Genomic DNA, 25,809 nt, shown 5'->3' on the forward strand with positions numbered 1-25,809 from the left:
GCGTGCAGCAGCAGCGTTTCACCCAATGATGTAAAATCTAATTACCAATCACACTGTGTCTGTCTGGATTTCCCTGAATCGGAGGTGTAATTGCACAAGCCCGCGTGTAAATGTCTCTTGCATTAAAATGTTAACGATATCATTTAGCATCTGCAGGGAAGAGCAGAAAAGCCCTCAGCACCCAGATGTAGCTGTTTGATCATGCGTGCAAAGTGAGTTTGTAGTACATCTGGCGGGGGTTTCCCTCTCAGACAGGGTTCTCAGTCGAGAGGATGTTTTTAATTCACTCAGCACCTGTCAAAGTGACATGTTGTATTACTGAGCTGCACCGCACAGGTACTGTAGTGGAGGAACTGGTGTAAAAGCTTTATTTGATAGTTTAAAAACCGACAAAGTCAAGAAAAAAACTCTCCTTCCCTTCTCTTGTGCAGAAGACTTCATTTAGGTTCAAAGAGATGTTTGACACTCCACCTTGTGACTAAAGAGATTCCAACTTTCTTCCAGCATTTCTTCTTATGGTCCAGGAGCCTAAAGGTGATAATGGACAACTGGGAACTGATTTAATGAGAAATTTCTGGATTGTCAGACTGAACAAGCTCATCGGTTAGCTTATTTTAATCCAGTTACAAGCTTTTTTGTTGTAAAAGACATTCAATTTACTTTATCTGTGTACAATATTTATGTTTAAAGCTCATCTCGAAAGGTTGAAAGTCTTGATATATATTGCAGGAACTTGTTTTTTTAATCCCCAGTAGAAATGGAGTACATATTTTTCTTGGTTTAAGCAGCGAACTCATCAGCTATAAAAGCCCAAATTGTGTATTGTGTACAAAATAAATGAAGCTGTGGCTCAGAGGAACCTCAGCAGTCGGTATTGTATAGACGAGGGCACCAAATAAATCAGGACACCTTCTGATCATTTGGTGCGTTTACATGGGATTTTGAATTCCTCTTAACTCTGATTAAAAGTTAATGCCGCTCTAAAATGACCATGTAAACACCTGAAATTGTTATTCGGAAATAAGTTAGACCAACAGGTTTATCCTCCTTCGGGATCAGAATTACTGTATATGTAAATTAGGCATGACTTTATTCCGGTTGTTCTGTGCATTGCTTGTCCGTCGCGATGATGTAATATTCCAAGATGGCGGCCTGCGGTTTGAAATGTACAGAAACGATTTATTTAACAGGAACCTCAGAGGTAATGGATGTAATAGAAAAGAATGGATGCAGACATTTTTTAGCTGTACCATCAAAGTTAATCGAGAAAGAAAAAAGAGGAAAATCAGCAACATGCTTTGTTTACTTCTGCGAGACGTAATAACGTCAGGTCACCCCCTGTCCAATCAGAGCACTTCGCAGCGTTAAAGAGGATTTAATCCTTCGTTTTTCCTACGTAAACATGAAGCTCATGAATGTAATTCGGAATTACTTCATTTTAAATAAACCAATTCTGAATTACAAACACCATGTGACCACACTCAGTGTCCGGTGGTGAAGCTGTGATGAGTTTGCTATCTAGCTCCCTTCAAGACAAACAATCACAGTGGCCCCCATAAATATTTCCTTTAATCCAGTCCTCCACATACCAGGGCCCGGCTTCGACCTCGACAAACGCGGTGGCCCAAGGCTGAATTGATCCCGGCGACTCCAGTCCGAGCATGATGCATCCACCTGATGTACTGCAGCTCACTAGCAGTCTCACCGTGTTTTCCTCACCAACACTGCTTGACTTTCTGCTCTTATGAACTTCTCTTCAAGATACCAAGCTTTGTCAACATACCATGTTTCTCTGACCTTTCTGGGAACATCTTGCTGTCTGATTTCACATCAATCTGACGACTGAAGACAGCATTTCCAGGAGATATTTTACCATCAAGTCTTCCCACATGTCTGATGCCCCACCGTCCGAATATTAAACTAGGTTAAGGAAGAACAGAGGAGGCAAAGTATGGATAGACAGAGTGACAGAAAGACAAATGGGTTCAGCTTGGTTTCTCGACGCTGCTCTTTATTTTTAAACCAGGCACAGATGCTAAGATTTAAGACCAAGTTAGTGGTGGTTATTTTTAGCTGGCCATTTTTAAAGCGCTGTCATGTTGTTGGTAAGGTGTATGTGCAAGATGTGGATGTTTGTGTGTTTGAAAGTACCTTATATATTGTGTATGCGTGTGTGTGTGTGTGTCTGTGTGTGTGAGTTTAATTGGGGAGCTGGGTGACTGGGTGTGTTAAGGTGTGGCATGTGGAGCCACAGGAGTCTGATTTATGTCCTTCCAGCTACTCATCGATCCCTCGGCCTGGTGTGAGACTGAGTGCATTGTCAATAATCGTAGCACTTTGTGGTATTCCTAGAATTCCCAGACCTCCTCTCTTCAGACCGAGGTGTGATGGTACGGTAGCCATCTTGTCCAAGATCAGATGCGAGGGCACAGGGCCTTGCAGCGGTGCATTTGATTGTAGGATAACCCTGTGGTAATAATTTTGCGGTGGCTGTGCTGTTAAAGGAAACAGAGAACAGACTGGATTGTCCGTACAGAGAAAGGTGATTTGGACGGAGCCCTGCTCGAGTACCCAGAAGCATTCAGCAGTTCTGTATGTGTTGCTAAGTGTCCCGGAGACACTTAGCAACACACGGATGAGGTCTATTATGTGTTGCTCTGTGTCTCTCTATCTAGACCAACCATCCCCGCAAGTGATTATGCTAATTAGTGTTTGATCAGATGATTAAATTAAAACTCGATTCATCCAAAGTACTAAATGTTCAGAATACATTTGTATCTGCTTGGCTGCCTGGCTTAACACGGCTCAAGTCCCCCCGGTATGTCCCCGGTCTCTGGAGGGAAGGGGATGACCGGGGAAGGAAGAAATTACACAAAAATACCTTGAAAAAAATTACTCTAGCAGGACACAAGGTTTATAATAAAGCAAAGCAAGCTAGGGGTCTGAGAGAGGAGGAGAAATGGAGAGAAACAAGGAAAAGAAGAATATAGGTGTGTGTGGGAGGGGGTGGGCGGGTGGGTTGGGGGTGGGGAGCAGAAGACGGAGGAGGAGAGGATGAGGGTGTGGGGGAGGGGGAGGTGGGGTTGCTGAAAGGAGCCGTGCTGTGGTCCCCTAAGTGTTGAATAAACATGCTTGGTTTAGGGAAATGGCTGCGATAAATGTTTAATATGATAAGTCCATAAAGACGGTCAAATGAGTCTGGAGTATTAAAATGAGCATGGCACGCAGGAGTGGTTGCAGCAGCTTAGGAGGAGGAGGAGGAGGAGGAGGAGGAGGAGGAGGAGGAGGAGGAGGAGGAGGAGGAGGAGGAGGAGGAGGAGGACGGAGGAGGAGGACGGAGGAGGAGGACGGAGGAGGAGGACGGAGGAGGAGGACGGAGGAGGAGGAGAGGGGCTGATAATGGTTGGCAGAGCTAACAGGATGAGAGCAGCCAGCTGCTGTGACATCAACATTAACACACTCCACCAGCTGCCGGTCACAGGCGTCTCCCGGACCAAACAGGGACAGGCGTATATCTTCAAAGGACCACAATGGCTCCCATAATGGTATTATTACCTGCACAGTGTTCGGAGTAAGAACCGCAGATTTGTCAAGCGCTTTTCACAAATGTGCGGCAAAAAATAAACAAAAATCGAAAGAACCAAAACTCTGTCAGAATAAAGGTTAATCCACTTTACTCTGACCAAACCAAATTTTCGTCAATGGAATTGAGTCGAAAACACAAAACTTGGGACATGAGGAAAAAAAAATGCATGTACTGCAAAAAATAAGCGATAAATATTTACATTCAAGTAATGCGGCACGAGTGAAATTACAGAAGTCACAATTATATTTAGTGAACTGTGTCTATATAAATTACATTTACACAGAACAAAGGATTAAATGCATCATGTTGACTGGTTCTTCGTGTTATACACTAAATGCATAAGAATAAATGATATTCTTGGTACTTTCAGTGGATGTTTAAAAAGGATAAAATTCCAGGGGTGGAAGAGATGACGAGAACATTATCACCAAGAGGACATGCCCAACCTGACATTAATATCGACAGAATAAAATAACCATTCAATATGCACCATCTTTATAAAGTAACAGCAACTCTTTGAAGAATTACATAACATATCTATTATGTATGTTTTTATGTTTTTTTTTTAAGAGACATCAGTTGCATCGTGAACCAACACTTTATGAAGTGCCAAAACACAATGCTAACAATGTGTAATGATTACAGATACAGATAATCTTTAGATGTGCAACCATAAACAGCCACCATTAAATAAAAATCATAATTAAGAGACAATATGTACCACAGATGAGCAGAGAAAGCCCAAAACCTTGCTGTTGCTGTGCTGGATGCTGTCGTGTCAACAACTCAGTCAAGAAGCTCCTGGACCACTGAGGCCTGCTAGCAGCTAGCGAAACACTAATGCTAACCGCTAACAAGTGAGGTGGCTGTGGCTCAGCTGGGGCAGCTGTGGTTTGAGTTGGTGGAGTGTCGTCTTTCTGTCAAACAGTTGGAGGTTCGGTTCCCCTTCTCTTCCATGTGGAAATGTCCTTGAGCAAGACTCTGAACTCTGAACTGTTCCATGGGATGGATAGTGCACCTTGCATGTGGCAGCCATTGGTTTGTGTCTTCAAGAATTTCCCCCTTGGACTGTATTCTTGAAGTATTTCTATTCTACTCTATTGAGAGGGATGAAGTGGACCGACATGGCACACCTGTGTCACTTTGAATTAAATTGTATTGTATATGTTATTGGAATCTTTTTGTTTCATTCATACGAGGGCTTAGATTGATTAATCGGCCAAATGATAATCAGTACCTGAAAGTCAGTTGGATCAATTTGTGTTTTATTTATGAGTAACGTTGGTTAGTTATCATTCAGCCTCCTGCCACTGATCGGCACTGGTTAGGGTTTTTAGATATTAACCTAACATGCATTAACGTGCGTGATACTACTGGCGGAGCCAGCTAACCAGGTTCAGGCTGTATTTGAAATTGTTTACCCAAAGATGCTGTGATCCCAGCTGATCTGAGAAGATAAAAGAGCTTATTAACAAAAATGTAGAAGTTTATAGCTTTAGGAAGTTAATGGACTACATTAAATCAGAATATGCAGTGATGAATTGGCAGTTTCTGTTTGTGCAAATCAAACTCCAGAGGCAGGTCCTGAATGGTTTCAACACGTCCCTCAATTGACCTGATTATAATGAGTGGCTCATTATCAGGCTTTCTGCAAAGCTTCATGATGACACATTCATTAGACTCAAGTATTCTGGAAGGCAGGGAGATATTCATACACAAGAATATGTAGCATAAGTCTGTGGTTTGACCTCAACCACCATGGTTTGGTGTGACTTTTGACTTTACATTTCACATCGAGTTGAGTTTTAAATGCTCTATTCGAACCATGAACCATATGTTGGCAGCAGCTAGTCGCAACATTTCCGGGCTCGATTCCCTAAATGGATGTCCTATTTCGGTCTCGGGGAGAAATAACGTCCCTCGCCGTCCATGTCAGGTCATTCTCTTAAACAACCTATTATGTCAATATGTCAACCTCTTCAGGTTCCCACGAACACTGAAACCTCCCGGGACACAGCGTTACCTTGGGTGGCATGCAGGTGGACCGCGGTCGCATAAAGACAGTCAACACACAGCAACTTTTCTGAGGACCCTTAACTGTAATGCTGGGTGACAGAACAGGGTTGGTTGTCCAGTATGTGCCATGTCTACTTGTCTGACAGAGGTAAGCTGTCTGCCAGGAGGCATCTGTTCAACGGGAACGTTGCTGCTTAATCACATTATCAATAATGACAGAGTATGCTGACCATTAGATTACTTTGGAGGCGATTTGATTACAACCACTCAAGACTCAGTCAGACTTGTTTAAGTATAATAGTAGAGAATCATAAAAGAGAGAAGTTTCTAATGCATGCTGGGGTAACTGCTCGTGCACTGACTGTACCACACACACATCCAGAACGTAGTGACCTGACATGTGTTACATGTAGCTGTGAAAAATAATCTGTTTATCAGGAGAACATGCTGACACATTTCCATACATGCTCTTTTAATGCATCAAAGAGTACATAATGCATGTGTTTGTACTTTCCGTTGTTGACATGAGAGGGCGACCCTTTGTGTTCATTTTTAGGTGTGTGAGCAGTTGCATCACGTTTAAACACATGATAATACAAGAGATAAAGTACATCATTTCAGACGGTAATTTGACTCTAATGTTATGTTATAATTCAGTTTTCTTGAGGTCACTTGTGGGATATTAACATTTTTCTTGTGAGATATAGCAAATGAGTTACGACAGTGGTCTTTGTAATCGGCAGGATTACACATATATCACAGTAAATGTATTTTTTTTTTGTACTGCTTCACATGGCAGACCACCAGTTTTTCACCTCACTTGAATAAATCACCCAGAAAAAAAAACCTTCATAAATATATTTGTGTGTGCTTGTTTGTCGAAAGGATTAGCATTAGCTTTCTATAAATACACAGTTTTTATTCCTGTTAATGAGGCTGAGCAAAGACAACACTGCAGCAACACTCTCCTCAGGTCTTGATGAAATAAAAACATCTTTTAATTTGTAGGTAAAACATCAGGTGTTTAAATTTTAAGTAAAGCTGAGCTTTATTTTTGAGGTTCTTATCAATATTCTTTGTATACAGTTAGTTTTATTTACTTTACCATAGACTTAGAACTCCTCCCCACCTTCATTATACGACAGAATAGTATTAGATTTCCACCAGTGGAGGTTTTTATTCATCATCAGCAGCAGCAGAGGGAGCTGCTTTGGTTTTCCACCGTATAATCCCTCATCATATCCTCTCTCATAATCATCACCGGCATAATTCAGACATCAGTGTCTTTATTACTCAGTTTTACGAACTGAGAAACAGCCCAGGATCTCTGGCTTTCCCTTGATGAGAGCGGCAGCCACTTTGGCCCATTTAAGACATGAAAATAGACGTGAGGAGCGAGAGGAGGAGGGGGAGGAGGGGGAGGAGGGGGAGGCTCATCTGCTGTGTGGGCCTCGTTTTAGTGTTGCCCGCCCCGCCTAGACATCAGAGGACAGATCTGTCGGTGTGTATCAGCGGCTTGCGTACAGTCAGCCCTTTCTACTGTCACAGCCCTGCTCAATATTCATGAGAGCAAATTGGAAGACAGTCATTTAACTTCCGTGCATGGTGTATTGCCTGTGGGCAGATCGGATCAGTGGGAATGCTTACACACAGTGGACTCTCCTTCCCCCGACTGGCAGCTTGGATCCAAAATTTGTGGGCATGTTACTTTCATGTTTATAGACTTTGATATGCAGTCAGATTTACTTTGGTGTGAAATACGGTTTCCAATTAAACATATACCTGCACACTGTGTTTGTAGTTTGGGTAATATACAGGTCAGCGTCCTACTTGTGGTTGCTTCAGCTTCATCCGGCGCTTCAGCGCCGCATACATCACATTATTGCTGCTATCCGTAAATCCACTGAGCAGAAATAGGAATTTGTTAGGGTGGAAAATTGCTTTAGCTACTGTTAGTGTTGAATGTGAGTGAGCCAGGTATGATCTCCACATCCCAGGCAGACTTGCCCTGAAGGCAGAGAGCAGAGAGCTGCTTTAATTACCCAAGGTTCCTGCTGTCACATTGTCACCATGAGGCACCCGGTGCCACGCTGCCGTGCGGCGCCGAGTCCCCCCTTCGCAGTGGCGATGACAACTCAGACAATGGATTTGCTCGCTCAACAGATGCAACACGAGTGCCCTCTGAAATATGGGAAGCTGAATCAATCCCACTGTCTCTCTGATTCTCTCTTTGCCTCTTCTTGTTTGCTCTTTTCTTCCCGTGTCGCAGAGCGCTCATGAAAAAAGTCTGCCGCTGCATGAAAGGCAGAACTCGTAACAACGCCGTGAGAGTTCTTATGTGACGCCGTTCATTTCGGTACCGCAGCGACATGGGAAAGTTAAATATCAGAAAAACACACAGCGACTTCAACATGCTTTGATCAGCATTTGTTCAACGCTTTCAGCAAACAGTGGAAACATCATGAATCCTGTTGTTGGTAGGAAGACATCAACTTATTAGATCTGCTCAAATGGGGGGGTGGGGGTGGGGTGGGGGGGTCATCACAGGTGTGCAATGACTAATTATTAACCATTACCTCATAATTTGATTAGTCACGAGTCTATAAAAATTCCCCTCTGGGATTGTGAAAGTATTCTGACTGACATACAGAGCTGCCAGTTTGCAATCTTTCCTGCATGGAAATCATAATGCAGGTCAAAGTTATTAAATCTATTGATGACAAATTTATGAATCAATTTGTTGTGTTGCACAACTCATTCAAGACTGACTGTGTGGCAAAGCGCGCTTCAGTTGAGGTTGAAAAGGACAATACCTCTAAATAGTGGATTGCTAAATTATTCCAGATCGCATGTCTTAAAGGATGATAAAGTTTCATGGATGGCAGTGCAACTTGATACACTGAGCATGGTGACAGCTGCCCTTTGAGAGGTTGCTTGTTTTGAACATTCAGGTTTCCAGTGAATACTGACGACATCTTCCTTCAAGAGTAAAGCTCAAAGTGTCATCATTTTAATTGTGGCCGCCTGACGATCTCATATCAATGGTAGTTGGAATAAAACTCTCCAGACCTGTTTTTTAAAGCTCAGTTCCAGATTGAATCAACAATTTCCTATCCAGCTGAAACCATAATGTAGAAATATTATTTCAGTACATATCTGACATCAGAAAGCATGTCCATTCAGTAATATAAGGTATCTTGATCTATGCCATGTTGTTGTGAGAGGGAATTGTTTAATTTTTTGAAATGTAGAGACGATTCCTTGGTGAAGCAGTTATCTAGTCAGTGTCATGTCAAACTCACCTTTGTCGATGCAACAAAGTTGGTTGCTTTTAAAAGTTACTAACCAGGTATGGAATACAGATCGTTTTTGAATTAGGCAAAAGAATGAGAAATGCAAGTAAGTTGAATTTCTCATGACACCGTCCCTCTTTGAGGGTGTGAGAGAACACTGAGGTAACCTGAGGCTCTGCCTGTTTCAGGGTCTTCAAGATGACTTTTTCACACATAATAGTGTCTTTTTAAGATTTAAAGCAGGTCTGGGTAAATTGCTTATTGCTTGCTTTTGTTAAGGACTCCTGTTTTTGTGTGTTTATGACTGTGGGTGTGCCTCCTATACTGTAATATTTTGGAAAATCAGAAATCAGACAGGACTTTTGCAACCGACAGTCTGAGTGGGCTCCAAGGAAAAAGGCTGGAAACCACATAATCAAACTCTAAATACACCAAGTAATACAGGAGGATTCTGAAAAACAATGGTAAGCATTGTATATGAACTCCTCCAATGTCCAAGGTTCAGATCTAACAGTGTTTCACGGTCTTCGCTCCAACCTAAGATATCCTGGTGGAAATAAAAATCACAGTCAATTATAGATGCATATAATACATTATTGAAAAGTGCCATTTATTTCACCTTTGCAGCTGAGTTCAAGAAAAATTATTCCAATTACTGATTTCCTCTCGGGCAGTGTAGTAAGCGGCGGGGCCCTGGGGCCGTTTGTCAGGGCGTGACACGGCGCGCTCTGTGGGGTCTGCGGAGGGGATGTACCTGCGTCACTCGGCCGTTTGTGGTCCGCCTCCTGAGCTTAGTCAATTATGGAAAGGAGCAGTGTCGTGATACGCACCCTTTCCACCAGAGCCCATTTCTTCGTTTTAATTAAAATCAATCTCTCTATCACTCCGCCAGTCTAAATGGAGTTGCTCTCCTGTACTTTTCATATGTGGAATAGGCGAATATCAAAACAGCCGCGGCGTGAATCCTAATCCAATTTCTCCGATGCTCGCACAGAATAGAGGCTTTTCCAGGCAGCCACACATTTCTTTGATCTATTTTTTTTTTCTCAAGCCAGCTTTCTATTGTAGCATTGTGACTTTCAAAGTATCAATTAACTAAGTACTCAAAGTCAAAAAACTTTGATGCCATGTCGAAGCCTGGATTCTTTTTAATTAAGAAAAGTTCACATAAATTCTTCAAATAATTTATTTTTTGTCAAAAAAAGCCTTTGTTTTCTCTGACTTCAATGAATCCTCTCCAGATTAGAAAAAAAAAGAAATTATGAAAGTAGAAGCAGATAGCATGATGCAGAAATGTAAAAACACATTCGCCACTAAAAGTCTTCAGCACATTTAATATTTCACACAAGAGCAATCTCTGTTGGATGTAAATCAGCAAAAGCTGTGTGATTTGAAAAATATAGACATGATTGATTTGAAAGTGTCTTCTCCGTACTAACCTTGAGCACAATTCAAGAACAGGAGGGCTTTTGAACCCCCCCATAACCAGTGGTATTATCAACCCAGCACCGAGAAGATTGATACTCCCTGTGCCAGCTGGAAAAAGAGAATGAATCAGAGTTAAATATGACTTTGATGTATTATTTTCATCTTGGCCACTGCCACAGACCCTTGGAGAGCACTGCGTACTCTCCCACCGCAGCCTGAAAGACTCAAACCTGCTAAAACTTTTTGCTGTAAGAGACAATACACAAGTGTCTACTAAAGAGCTTCAATCCTAAATTCTGCATCTTTTGATCAAACAGAGTTAAAGAGTCAGTTTTGCAACTGTAATATGCAACATTCATTGCAGTGAGGACCATCTAAGAGTTTGGATTTTGGGCTTTGTGTCCCCCCCATTGTTAAAAACTCCAATAGCTTGCTCAGCATGCATACAGACAGATAGACTGATTGATTTATTTATTGGTTGAATATTTGTTTTACAACATAACTGTTGTAACAGCATGAATGCACACATCTGAATTAAAATAGGTAAATAAAATACGTGAAAAGGAATTAGATCAGACTACCAGTGTGAGATATAAACATAAATTAAGCATACATTTATTTGGCACATGGGATCATAGTTTGTCATACTTTTAGAAAAGATGACATTAATTTTTTAAGTTTATCATACTAAATGAAATTACATAAATTACATATTGTATTGACAGCACTGTGTAAATTATAATAAACGTGTTACATTCTGTAGTTTAAATGCTTTATGTGTTTCAATAATTTTTTAAAGATTTAGATGTTTTAAAAATGAAACAGAAGCCACTATTTGATACATAGAAGCATACTGTGGGCAAATGTAATGAGTTTGATGAGTTACTAAAAAAAGATAATATGAGCTATCCGTCATTCTGCATTGAGCCTGACTTCAGTTTGAAATGTTGGCCCCGCCCCCGAGCTCTCTGACTGGTTCCTCACGTTGAGAACCCTCCCACTCAGCGTGCACGACGCTACATGCACGTCTCACACGCGTGCACAATCCTCCTGCAGGAAACACAGCAGAAGCCACTTCGACTCTTTTTTGTTCAAAATAATAAATGGCCACTTCGTCTCAGGTAAACCATATTGGACATGTTCAATGCAGAAAGCAGCTCGCAAAAATGAATTTGTAATGTTTTAGCCAAACGTAGCATTTTGAAGCTACATAAATGTATGCAAACACATATGCTAGGCCATGGAGTATAACAATGTAAAAGTTACCTGTCAAGTACATCAGTTTGGAGCCACTTTGGTCATTTTGGCGTTTCAATTCCCTCTTTTCTTCCTCAGTTTTACGCTTTTTAGACCGTTTTGCTGTGTATGCAGTAACAAGTGGAGGTATAGCCACTTTCCCTGTTGCTCCTTCGGCTTCCATGCTGGTCTGTTTACCGGTGTCATGTATGTGCTGAAGAAGGCCTCGCTCCGCCCCGCCCCCGCCCCCACCCCCACTGCTGCTGCTGCTGCTGCTGTCAGTGGAGCAGAGAGGTCGTTACGCTTTGCAAGGCCAGATATCCAAAACACTCTGATCAATGCGTGATTTTTTTTTTCCACAGAAATATAGCATGGACTTAATAGTACATGATGTAAAAAGCATTTTTCTCATCCTGGTTAAATTAAAATCGCGGACAGCAGCTTTAACTTTGGACATTAAAGGGGCTGTATCATGCTTTATTAGCTAGTCCAAACCCTAGAAATGGTATTAACATGGTAATAGTTTATTTTTGGCGCAAAGGAAAAGTCATTTTGTGTGAAATAAAAGATTTTCTGGGGCTAATTCTGAAACCCGGAAGAGAAAACGCTCTGTTTCACTGAAAATCCCGCCTCTCCCCCTGTGGACTTTGACTGACAGCTACTTCAACCAATCAGCGCTTCAAAACAAATACGCTAGCTAGCTTTAGCTCTTTAGCTCTAGCTTCTCTACATGCAAAGACACGCGAAAACGTCTTTTCCTGTTAGAAACTCACCAAGCGCAGACCCTTCAGACCCTTCAGACTCTTGCTCTTGCTTGATTGTTGCTTTCAGACGATGGTTACAGTTTATCTCCATAATCGGAGATACAAAAAGCAGCAACGCTGATTGCCGAGGGCCTGCGGGAGGGGGGCTCAGGGGAGCCATCTTCACCGTGTGACGTGAACGTGGGAAACAGAGCATTTTCACGGGTGCGGGAGGGGCTGCCTCTCTGAGCAGCACAACAAGGAGGAAAGCTCAAACACACAGGCACGAAGGAAAAAAAAAACCTTTGGGGTGTTTTTGGTGAGTACATAACTATATAACAAGGTTAAAACATACAAAAAGTGAATTTTGCATGATACAGCCCCTTTAAGACGAGTGTCAGAACCGGTGAAAGAGGGACCTCTCAGGACCTCTTTGAAATAACAGCATAAACCCAAGTCAAATAAAATGGTGTGGAAATGTAACTTTCCTCATTTTGCCTGCTTTTTCCCCCGGCATTTCTCTTTAAAAAAAGAAAGAAAACATTCTCATCTAACCCTGTATTTTAATCAGAATCTGCTTCATTCACTTCCCGATGTCCCTGATTTCCTGCTGCAGGTTTCCATCAAAATCAGAGATAATCACCCTGGGGACGGTGGTTGTACTATATTGCTTCTTGATTGTACATTTTGAGCAGAAGCTGAGCAGAAGCAGAAGTGTAGCCAACAACACGATTCATTAAATTGTACATTTCATGTCTATAAGCAAAGAAAATGTTCTCTATCATAAGGCGTTGGGAATCAGAGCCGTTTGCTTTTGTGAGTAAAATCCACAAACAGTTACGCACAGCGTATGATGGGAACACAAAGGGTTGATTCAGTCATCAATCTAAAACTGATACTACTCGCAGGCTGCCACAGGCTGAGTGAGTCACCGCTGAGTTGACATAGTAAGACGACGATCCTCGAGCAGCAAAGTTTGTCAGTAAAATATTGAACTGCACTGTGTGATAAGCACTGTTATTGCTATTTTCCCTGAGGAGCCTCGGTATATCTGCAAGGTGTGCTCGAGGCTACAGATGGTAATTGCCTCATCAGACAATTTGTCTGAATATCGGGCTGTCTTCACCCTCATCAACATATGAATGAGAAACCAGGTGGTTAACTAAAATAGATTGTATAAGTAGGCTACAGACTCACTTTGGGAATATGAGTCATGCAGTGTTTGAATTATCAGTGTGTGATTATACCAATCCAGCCACATGATAAATAAAATACAATAATAGTTTTCCATGCATTCTGAATTTGTCCCTTTGAGGGTCATGGACAGCTGCAAATGAAGCCTCAACAAACCACTACTTTGTTGGACTTTATGTGAAACTTCAGTGGGTTTTTAATGAGAAAATACTAATGTGAAATGCTTAACCTTTTATTAAAACATCCAACGACATATTATTGCAGCAGAAGCTCAACGCGGTCACTCTTTTACGTTTTGACCCCTTTGTCGAGCGGTAAAGTCAATGTTAGCTCATTATGTTATATTATGTACTCAGTGTGAGCTCATTCACTTTGTTTAAAGAGACATGGCGGATCTCCATTAGCCTTTATAATAATCATAGTATTATAGTTAATGTTATCCTTGAAGTAAGTTTAGAACTTTCACAGTTCATCTTTCACACTATTGAATGCACTGAATCTGTCTATCCATCTGGATGAATGCATGTTCAAGCCTATTTCTTGTCTTTTGTCAACTTTTACTTTTATTTTTTTTTATTTTGGCAGGTAGAAAGGCTGCAGTATTGATATCGATCTTGTTTGCTAATAATTTTCAATGCATGTTCCTCATCTGTCCTGGCAAATGAGTGCTGTGCGGCTGTGCGTGCGTACATGAGCAGGTCAGCGGAGTGTCTCACTGCTGGTGTAGAGCCGCTGGAGCAGAGAAAAGGATGGAAACGTTTGCAATCGGAGACCTTGTTAGGAATTTATGAAGTGCTAAAATGTTTTCTCCCCAGGGAGGGTCCCAGCCAGCTGCCAGGGCCGCCACTGTAAGCCATTTAGTGCACAGGCTCGTCACCAGGCTTACATGCAAGCGCCATACACACAAACACACACACAGTCAAATACAAGCATTTCTTTTTTTTCTTTGAAATATTTGAAAATGCAAACTGAAATACTCGTACTGCAAACATCTGCCGGCGGCTCCTGGCTGAAATCAACCAGCTGTAGATTTCTTTGGAGTTAATCGGTCCAACATTGACATTTATTAGCCCCCTCTTCTCTGGAGAACACTTCCGCACAATCTGCATTTAATGTCATTCTCTTTACTCTGATGCCGGCTCAAATGGAAGCTTGAACATGATCAAGACGACTGACCTTATTTCATAATTGATGGTAGTTTATGTTAATTTAATGTTCCCCAGATCCCAGTAATGGGAATACGTTGATTATTCCGAAACGCTCTTTGAATAGAAGCACATACCGTGAATGACTTTTGAAGAATACTAATTTAAGCTTTCTAGTATGGAAAAAAAAGAAACAATGCGTAGAATTACATGTCACAAAGAAATAGTTAGAAATGATGTGATAAATGTTTGTGATAGTAAATACCCTGTCCTTTCTGTGTTCCAGTTTTCAGTGAGGACCTACATTCCAGCTTATACTTTGTCAATGCATCTCTGCAAGAGGTAGTATTTGCCAGCACCACAGGGACCTCGGTGCCCTGTCCCGCTGGGGGCGCGCCGCCTGCCTCGCTGCGGTGGTATCTGGCGACCGGCGAGGAGATCTACGATGTCCCGGGCATCCGCCACGTCCACCCCAATGGAACCCTACAGATCTTCAACTTCCTGCCATCCAGCTTCAGCAAGCTGATCCACGACAACACGTACTACTGCACTGCCGAGAACCCTTCTGGCAAGATCAGGAGTCAGGATGTCCACATCAAAGCCGGTGAGCGGGGAGGCGAGGGCTCTGCGCAGAAATGGCACTTGTGATGACAGAGACGTCCAGGAGAAATTGAACATTAGTTGCAGTCGAAGACATGAAAGACACAGTTGTACTACATATAGAATCACACCAGGAAAGTCTGATGGAGAGGGATTAATTCGAATAAAAATGTGTGTCAGTAGCACAAGTTAATGCAATGTAGGGATCCAAAAGTTTATAGTAACTTTGCCGTGTATCTCACATGGAGCTCTTGCAGATGCAGCCAAATTAGTTGAAAATCTTGACCTTGTTACTGTTTTTCTCAGTCTCTTCCATGCATTCTCACATCACTTTTCACATTTGCACAACAGCCTGTGCAATTCTCTAAATAATCAGTACAATCCCAGTTGGCGTCCTGCAGAAGTGTGTCACTTGCTCAAAATGGATATTTCATTGCTCAAACGCAAGTTTTCATGGCAATGAAAGTGTCAGTGTCATCAAGATGAACCGTCGTTTATGTACAAGATGCCAATTTAAGTGTTTTCCAAAGCAAAGAAGTCAAACCTTGGTGACTCTACCTAAAAATGCTTGAGAGAGCACTATACACTATTTGCACATCAATTTGAAAACTACAGTAAAGTTACACATTATTGTATTTAGTGAGGTAACTGAGTAAAAGACACTGAATATGCACGTTTGACATTTTCATTGCATGTTCTCTAATTTGTTTACAGCATTGTACAAAAGAAAAAAAACAAACACCCTTATTTACAGCAAACACAACCCCCTTTGGGTAGAACTGTGCAAACAAGTTTAACAAATATTGCAGTCAATATTGGGATTGAACATACAGGACTGTAAATCATTCATGTACATCCAGACCTTCTCGTCTGTCTGGACACATATTTTCACTGAAATCACAACAAATGTCATCTATTTCGATAAAGAGAGGAAAATTATCTCCTTGGGTGGTGAATCCACAATCTGCAGGATTCTGCCTGACAGATTTTGTCAACTAGTTCAACATTTTAGTATGAATTAACTCTAGCAATGAAATAAGAAGTGTTCGCTTATAGAGAATGACTATTCAGCAGTGTAGTTCATTTTAACTGACATGACACAAGGAAATGGTAACGTTATAAAACAGCAGAGTTTTAGGAAAGCAAGTCATACATGTTCAAAAGTATTTGTAATTTGTTGGAAGGAATGAGAAACTGTTGCTGTGCACAGACAAAATGTAAACAGGGTGTGGAATTGTCCGACATCCATCCATCTTCTGTTTATCTCCTGCCAACTGCATGCTGGGATATATAATAAATAAGGCTAAAATTCAAATGTAGATACTAATATCAAGGTCATTTTCTTGCCTCAAAGCACAAAGAAGCATCAAGCAAATAGTTCCCATTTAAGACGTATTATAATCAAAATGAGCTCTCCTAATGATTTTTCAAGCAGAATACTGCGTAACCATACAGCAAAGTGCAGAAAGAAAGCAGAGTTTCCCATCTAATCCTGGTTTATAAACGGAAACTCATTCTATCAAACACTTTCACTCTCAGCTGAAGCAGAGCTTGAATTGACATGAACCTCTCAAGGTTGAATCGAAAGATGATAAAAAAATATGAAAATTTCATGAGAAATATTTATTAGTTGCATAAAAAGGTTAAAGGTGTGTAGATACAAACATAACAACTTTGAGTGAGGCATTGAAGAATTTTTAGCCACACTCATCCAGTTGTCACAGTTAAAATTCTGTATCGGGAAAAGAGTTTGTAAAAGGCTTTTATTTGCCCTTTAACCCCACAATGACAAAGACAAACAATGTGCACATTGATTGAGTATCTCTGTTAATTTTAGATAATTCTTTGTAATGTATTTGTCATATCCAGGACAACTGGGGTCACAGGTGGATGGCTTGGTAAAAATTCTGTGTAATTAAAGTGAAAGTACTGCTTTTAAGCAATCACTTCCATGGAAATACTCCAAAACGAATCAAAATATTATTTACTTTTTAGCCGCAATCTTTCTTTTAATGTAAATACAACTCATTTGTTTAACTTCACATGGCATATATCTATGAAAAACATTTAAAAGATTTTTTCAAGTTTTTTTTAAAAATAAAGTTGATCAGTAAGTTAAGTTGTCGGCGTTCTCAATAGCTGCTCATAATTTGGAAAATAACAAAGTAGATGACAAATGACAAAACACACATCAAACATCATGATCATGCTGATGACCAGTTTCATGTTAGATGTACCACCAAAACAAATTTGGCTAAATTGTCTCATTAGTGTTATCACAGAACAATTTCATCAGACTTGTTAGAGTTGACTTTCTTGGCTCTTGGCACTGTGGATCTGGAATTTTTCCCAGATGAAGCCATAAATCCCGGACCCGTGATCATCCTGGTCCAACCTGTGTTTGTCTTTTCACTGCTCAGTTTCACGGGAACCCTACACGGTCAGAGTGGCTGACCAGAAGGCTATGAGAGGCAGTGTAGCCGTCTTCAAGTGCATTATCCCTGCTTCTGTGGAGGCCTACGTCACTGTTGTATCATGGGAGAAGGACACCGTTTCACTCAGCTCAGGTACGTGCACGCTCTCAAACGCAAAACACCTGACGAGGAAGGGCCAAAAAAAAAAACAAAAAAAAACAACATGGCTGACCGCATTTGAAAGTTTGAACTTAGCCCACGCTAAAGCCTTTGCACTTCTTTGCTTTTGCCTTGTGTTTTCTTCCTGATCTGCTCTGCACTCTGCTCTTTGGACACTCTGCTCTGAGTCATGGTCTTTACCTGTTTCCTGCCGCTGTCCGCCGCCGCCGGAGCTCCGCGGCTCCGTGTCCACCTCACTAGCCCAGAGGATGTTGATAACTGTCACATCGAATCACCCGGCTTCTCTCTCCTGTACACACTGCACCTCAGCCAACTCCATTTTGACTCCAGCAAGGGGTAAAGTGGAGCAGTTTACATAGCATTACATAGCACTGACCTAGTTACCCTCCTTGTTTGAATCCAGCGGTGCAGCAACAGCTCTGTGGCTAGAATTTTTTTTACTCGCGTTAAATGGGATGCTTATCTCTTTGATTGCTCCATGTACTGCCCGCTGGCCGCCTCCGCCTCATACCGGGGTGTTCAGGGACATGTAAGTGAGCACTTGATGTCATTTGACTGAGGGCAGAATCTGGGACGGTGTTTTGGTGGCATTTTAAATGCGCCCGCTCGAGCGTGAAGATGCGTCTTGTGATCCGTGCCTGTGACTTATTTACTGGAGGTTACTCCAGTTAGTCGCTGCGAGCTTGCTGGTTGAGGACGTCGCCTAATGTCACGGGGAGCGAGCGAATACGCGGCGTGCAGACATGATTACGCTCCGCAAATGAAATCAATCATGTAGACAAGGCTCAGGGAGCGACGCTCGTTGCCGCCACCGCGGCTGGAAAAAATTTGTCCGTTACGAGGATAAAACGCTTTGAAGCGTCGACACTCTGTCTCTGAAACAAAAGTCTGTTTGGCAGAATCACAAAGTTAAAAAAACAAAGTTTTTGTGAGGGTACTGTGTTTGATTACCTTTGCTTTAAAAAAATAGAATAAAAAGATCACTAAAATCATCAGCAGTGACGTGTGTTCTCCGTCGCAGCAGGTCTGACAGCCTATAGAATATGCAGTGAAGCTTTGATGGATTGCGCTCCGTGCTCTGTGTTCTTCCGAGTTCTTTCGCGAGCGTTCAGGAGAACAACGATATTGGATTGTCCATGTTTACTCCAATAAGTATTGCAGCAGGCGAGTGCTGTCAAAAGCATGAGCACACGGTCAAAATCACTGCTGCTCGGTGATAAATATTTGATGGTAGATTCTGATGCATGAGCGGATTCACCTCACACTGTTATGGAGAGGGTATGTTTACTCTAGGAGCGGGGGTTAGAGGGAAGTGTGTGTGTGTGTGTGTGTGTGTGTGTGTGAGAGAGAGACACTGTGAGGATACCAAATAGGCTTGACAATGGCATCTGGATGCAGTTTGACCCTGCCTAGATTTCCTGCTTTCTCTCTCAGACCTGCTTTTCTTTTCCCCGTCTAGTTTTTTTTTTTTTTCCTTTTTCTTCTTATTCTTCTTCTTTTTTTTTCAGATTTCATAAAAGAAGACTCGGTCTCAGTGGACACAAAATAAAGCTATCCCACAGCCGCACTGAATTATTAATGTCAGGTTTTTGTTGGGAACGGTAACATCAAGTGCACTTCTCTTGCATTGTGCATCAGAATGAGAGGAAAAACAGGTCTTGAGATTTTTTTTTTGTTTTGTTTTTTTGCTTGGTGAAGACACAAATAACCGGGATTGTTCAAAAATGTAGATGGATGATGTCGCTTGCGTATTAAGTGGATGCGAATGCACACATGCTACCTACCGTGGAGACACCCCAAAACATCTGAAACCTTTGATCAGAACAGACGACGCGTCAGGCGAACCTGCTCGACGTCGTCGGGTGTAAATGCGCTTTCTTAGATCAGGAACTCGCGGAGAGGAAACGGGCTTAAATCACACCTGCTGAAAATCTTTGAATATCCAGTGATTCGCATTAGGGTCAAAAATAGATGCATAATTACAGACCCGGGCCTGTCTTAATTAATCAGCTGTGATTGAAAATTTAATTACAATATGAATTACCTTTCAGAAGGAGGACTGCTTAGTAGTCATTTGAAGCGGCCTGTTTTCAATGTGAATGAGCGCAACGCGAGCTCACCGGGTCCTAATGTTGCCACTAACATACCATTAACCCGTCATGAATTTTAAAATGGATCTCGCAGCACGAGCTTTTCAAACGCCCGGCGACGATCGCCTCCTCGCCGCTTTTGATAAACAATTGACAGAGCTAATATAGAGATGAAAGCGGCGCAAAAAAATAAAAATAAAAGGGGGGTGAGGGAGAGAGAGACAGCAAAGTGTAGATGGGAGGAGTTGTGCTTGTATCCAACTGTGGTCCTGCCAGGGGGTTTATATGGCGGCCCTTGATTAGAATGCACATGTGTGCCGTCGCATTGTGCACATGCTCTCTTTTTACATGCCCTTGTCTGCTTGCATGTCAAGTGGTCATGCTTCTGAAAAGGGATGAAGATGAGGATGTTTTTTTTTTGTGTGTGTTTTCCATCTACCTTCCTTTTGTCTCTCATCATTCGTGACATGAGGCGGCGTAATGAGCTGGACAGCCTTGGTCGCAAACAGCTTCAGCAAAAAACCAGAGCTCGGATACTGAATGAGCTGCAAACATTTTGTCACAGAGACCTTGTACTCTCCTCTAAGGTGCACTGGGCTGTATGTAGTGCAATTTCAGAAAGAAATTCTGTGTCTGTTTGTACTGTTCCGGCTTTCCTGAGGCAAAGTATTAGCTGTAATCTATCGTCTGTGAGGTTATTTTCCTCTCTACCTGCCGTGAAGACAGAATTACTGGAGTCAACATACTGTCTGGAGCAAACGTTAAATTCATTTCACCTTTCAGAGCTTTTCATGGAACATGTTTAGAGTCATTTAGATTTTGTTTTTTTTTGGTGGGGATCTGGCAGACGTGAATAAAATAGAGTACAATGCGAAGGTTTAAAAGCTGCTACATATTTTTCTGTTTTAATCCAGACAGATGGTTTTGGTGTTCACATGAAATGACTGAAGTGATAAACGGAATGATTTAAACAATGCTGTGATTTGAACGAGTGATTTCATCACTCCAAAAATCCTGTAATGTTAAGTAACTGGAACTGTTTGAGTCCCATTGCAAAAAAAAAAAAAAAGAGAAGAGTTCGTGATTTAGTTTTTGCTCCTGTGGCTGTTTCACAGCTCAGCTGAATGAGTTAACGTGAAGATTAGGAAAAGCTCCTAAAATAATCAAAACACACAAAAAAATGTATGCTTTGTGTTTGATTATTATGTTTGAAGTGACTCCAACAAGACAATTCAAGCTGGGCAAATTTAAAAATGTGCTTCAACTAAAACCTCCAAAAATTAATATGTTAAATTGTACAAACATGTAATTTAAAGGCGAACCAACACGGCGTTTTGGAAGCAGCCATTTTGCTTTTGTAGCAATAGATAATTATATCTTTTTTTTTAATATATAACAGTAAAAGTTTTAAGTTTGTAAAATTAGCCCAGTCTGTAACAGTATTTCAAAGTTAATGCTTCACAGTAGAAATCCACTGTTTTGAGCTGAAAATAATGACTCACTGGATCCAGCACTCTGTGATTCCGAACAGGACAAAGCGGTATTGATTATTGATGGATGAATGAAATAGTTTTAATATTAGCTTGGGCATCCTTGCCTGTTTAGCTTTGTGATGATACCAAAGACAAATTAAAGATGTAGGAATAATGCACCTCATCCAGTAAATTAACTACAGGCAGAACAAAAACAGAGTACCTGTTCTTTAAAAAAAAAAAAAAAAAAAAAAGAATAGAAAAATCACACCTCTCGAGCTGGAGAACTGTAATTTATTTTTTATTTGTAAATTTCATAATTAAAATCCTTTCATGAGTCAAGTAGATTTTCAAAAATTAATTACACTAGGTGAGAAGTGAATATGTATGAGTTCAATGTAGCAAAGTGAGATTCCATGGGCTGATTTTCTGTGTTTGAACCAAACACACGAAGTTATTAAGGGCAAACTGGAGAACAGGTCATCGCCACTGACAGTATGAAGCCTTGAAAACCTGCGATCACCTGTGATCACTAAACAAAACCTGTGTGAGTAAATTTTATGAGCATATCGTCCTGGATTAAACTCTCTCATGTCACCACTAATCCAGGACGGAGGGCTGACACTGCTTCTGACCAGGAAGTGTAAGAGAGGGCAGGAAGAGAGGGGAAAGCTGAGGCATGAACTGGAGAACAGAGGAGAGGAAGAAAAATGGAGGATGTGGAGTATCCCGGTCATTGGGAAATAGTCTCCTCCCGGGGATGTAAATGCGGCATTTTATCTTTTCAGGCTAGAGATTAGGATGGAGATGAAGGTCAGACTCAGTATTTCTGTATCGGGGCACAGGCTTTGTGTGTTTCTGTTGGAGAACAGATGACTCCGGCAGCCATCCTTTCCTCCTGGATTCGGCACCATGTTGACATGTAGCAATTTATGACATTTTTTTTTTGTCCTTTGCCTCCCGTGTTTTGGACAATATGCACTCACTGGCCATTTCATTAGGTATACATCTTCAACAGAACAACGGCTCAGCTATAAATTCTCCCATTACAATGTTCACTTTGCAGTTGTGTTGAGCTTCACTTCCATGAATTGAGGCATCCATCCATCCATCCATCCATCCATCCATTCATCCGTCCATTCATCCGTCCATCAGACCTCCGTCCTTTCCTTTTCTCTCATCTCATTGCACAACCCGCTTGGCACGGCGCCCCAGTCAACTACGTCCTGCTTCGCAAATGTTGTTTTCAAATTTACTGGATTCAAATCAGTCTGATGCTTATTGCAACAGTAGAAAAGAAAAAGAAAAGGTTTCACAGTGACGCCCTTCAGGCATATTCATGTGGATTCCTGGTGAAAAGTGATTCTCGGTCTCGTCTCGCTGGTTCTTCTGAGTGCTTATAAAGGCTAATTAAACAGTTTTCCTGCTCATAGAATCACAGTCTTCAACCAGCCGGTCGCCGGGATGCAGAGGATGTTTTTCTTCAGGGGCTACTGTAGGTGTTTGGTTTACGGGATCACTGCTCAGCAGGAATTTATCATGCCCGCGATGTGCCATCGCCTCCATCTTTCACTGAGATTGACAGTGAGGGCACTGAGAGGCAGGCAGAGATGGGGCTGTAAATTCAACACGCCCAAAGTCAGGCCAACCTTGGAAGGAGGGCACAGTGGTAGAAATGAGCTCGTGAGGGAAGAAGATAAAATGAAATGTAGAGAAGGAGCAGGGAGATTAGAGGAGGGGAAGTGAGCTGAGAGTTGGGAAAACAGGATGATGAGAGGGAGGTGAATTAAAGAGGCGGAGAGGAGTGTGGGTGAGGCTTTCTCCTGGATAAACAAGACACTGCGTCACAATGGCCACATGATCCTCTCCTTCCCTCCACTTTCCCCCATTTCTTTTGCCTTCCCCTCACTCACTGTGGTCCCTTGTCTGTCAGATTTCTGTTTCTCACACGAATGTAGTTTGTTGATCTTTTTGTTTGTGCTGAAAAATGAGCCGTGGCTCAAGCAGGAGCTGCAGCTTGGTAAGTCAGAGGAAGATGTGTACGTACACGTGTAATTATTTTGTGTGTCCGAGTGTATGTTGGTAGGTGCTTTTTGGTTTTTTTTTTTTGCTTGTATTCTACTCCACCCATCCTGCAGTGAAACCTATGAAAACAACACAGCCTATCATTTTGCTCCCCCCCCCCGTCCTCCTCCTCCCACACAGATCAGCAGTTAGTGAAATGCTGACCCTTGTCTTTCACTGCACCCCTTTTCCCCAGTCCACTCACACACAGCTGCCTGAAGACCGAGGCCGCCTATTGTCTTAAAGACATTCAAAATGCATATTTATTATCGTCCGATTGTGTGAGAGTTGTAGTGTGATCATGCTAAGTAGGAAGTGTTTGTGATTGGGTGTGGGGGTGGGGGGGGGGGCTCTCTTGAAAGAAATGAAAAAAAAGGAGCAAAGAAAAAAAAAATCAATAGTTGTGTGCATTAATCACGCTGCTGCCACAGAGAATTATGGGAACATGAGCTGAAGGATGCATTTTGTGCATTTGCAACATATGAGTGCTGTGTGAAGGGGAGTTTGGGGAATTGGAAGAGGACGAGACAAGACCCTTTTAGCAAGAAGCGGGGTTGGAGCAGAGGTAGTCGGGGGGTGTTTTCTTGCGAGCTTGCACTGTGTACACAGCATGTCTCGCTGTTGCTTTTTGTTGAATACTAAACCCTCCGTCTCTTCTCCAGCCTGCTGTAGGATAGCATTTGTTCTGTTTTATTTTCAAAGCTTTGATGTTGCAGCTTTTAAAGTAGCCATGATTTTATTTTTTTTCCATTTTGCAGGCTTTTTCTATTAAACAGTGTTTTTCTGAGTGGTGTGCTCACATTCTTTCACTTTTTTTTTTTTTTTTTGTTATTCTTATTTGGTTTCACATCTTGCCACAGCTCTGAGGTTTACCATTTGGAAAGAAAAGAAACCTTGCACTCCTCTGACTTTCCCTTTGAGCTGCTGCCGTTTGAAGTCTCCCATCTTAGCCGCGGTGAGGGCTTGAGGACGTGATACATATTTGATAAGGATCGATAGAAGGGTTACTGAGACTGAGATGGAGGGAAATCGATCTTGGACTGGGCTTCCCAAAAGCATCTTAAACCTAAGGTGATCTTTGCAGCATCTCTTCTGGCTCAGCAGTCCAAGCGTGGACTTTTAATTTTCACACAAATGCAATGCAAATGTTATTTTCCATTCCGGTGTGTGTGTGTGTGTGTGTGTGTGTGTGTGCTAGTGAAGCAAAAATGTGTGGAGGTGAAAAAAAAAAAGGGGTTGTTCCAGGCTCTCAAATGTTTTAATGTTTTATCTGAGGTTTATGTCTTATATTGAGCCATCTACTGACATAATTACTACGCACATAAAACAATAAAGCAATCTGCTTAGTGACGGCAGAGTGAGCAGCAGACAACATTCTGGCTCGGTGGCGGTGATTCCCAGCTGATGCTCCATACGGATACACAAAATCAACAACTGTTGAGGCGGGCACTCTTCCATCAGTGTTTACTAATAAACAGTAGCAATATGGCAGCCATTAGGCTGTTTAGGCAGGGAATGATTAGGGTGGTGATGGCGTGGCGCAATGGGAGACTGAACATGCTCTCATCTTTAATAGGCAATTTGGCTACGGGGGGATGCCGCTTTGTTTTTGACTTGGATTGAAGACAGAAGCCTAAATAGCCACTGATTTGGAAGAGAGAGCTGTTTAGTGTGCTGCAGTTTTCTGGTTTTTGGTAATGTAATAATTCTGTTTTTTTGCTCAGACCTGCAAGAGTCATTAAAATGTTCCAAATTTTAACTGACAAATTTTTGCATAATTTGCAATCCATTGTTTTTTTAGGGGGGATTTTGGACTAGTTATTATAAAAATGCCCAAAAGTGTAGTTATATGAAAAAATGCAACTATCACTTTTAAATTTATCAATAATGGAAAAATGCTAGTGATAGTAACGATGTTATGATAAATATTGGAAAAGACCTCATACATACATAGAAATGACTCCTTTACAATAAAAACCATAAATGTGAAATGAAAGGGAACAGTTCGTATACAGAATCAATAAGATTTGAATATAATGGATGTTTTTACATATTTTTTCTGTTTATTTGTGTAATTCACCTTGAAATGATTTAATAGACATTTTTCCTGTCTTTAAATGAAGAAAAGACAATGAATTAAATATCCTGTATTTTAGTTATGTATTATTAGTATATGCAGCCTTCCATTTATGAAGAAACTAAAGGAAGGCTTGCACCAATCTAAAAAGGAATATACATATATATATGTGTGTGTATATATATATATATATATATATATATATATATATATATATATATATATATATATATATATATATATATATATATATAGAGAGAGAGAGAGAGAG

General features: G+C 41.4%; 1 protein-coding gene across 5 annotated transcripts in view; it reads left to right on the forward strand.

The window, feature by feature from the left end:
- Positions 1 to 25,809, forward strand: part of dscamb (Down syndrome cell adhesion molecule b) — a 121,270-nt gene that overhangs the window by 4,629 nt on the left and 90,832 nt on the right. For all 5 annotated transcript variants that reach the window (XM_030109237.1, XM_030109240.1, XM_030109238.1 and 2 more), the window contains exons 2-3: positions 14,928 to 15,245; positions 17,662 to 17,808. In XM_030109237.1, the coding sequence (XP_029965097.1) occupies positions 14,928 to 15,245; positions 17,662 to 17,808 (465 nt within the window). The remainder of the gene's footprint in view (positions 1 to 14,927; positions 15,246 to 17,661; positions 17,809 to 25,809) is intronic.

The sequence above is a fragment of the Salarias fasciatus genome, chromosome 14, assembly GCF_902148845.1.
Source record: "Salarias fasciatus chromosome 14, fSalaFa1.1, whole genome shotgun sequence".
In the NCBI taxonomy this organism is placed as follows: Eukaryota; Metazoa; Chordata; class Actinopteri; order Blenniiformes; family Blenniidae; genus Salarias; species Salarias fasciatus.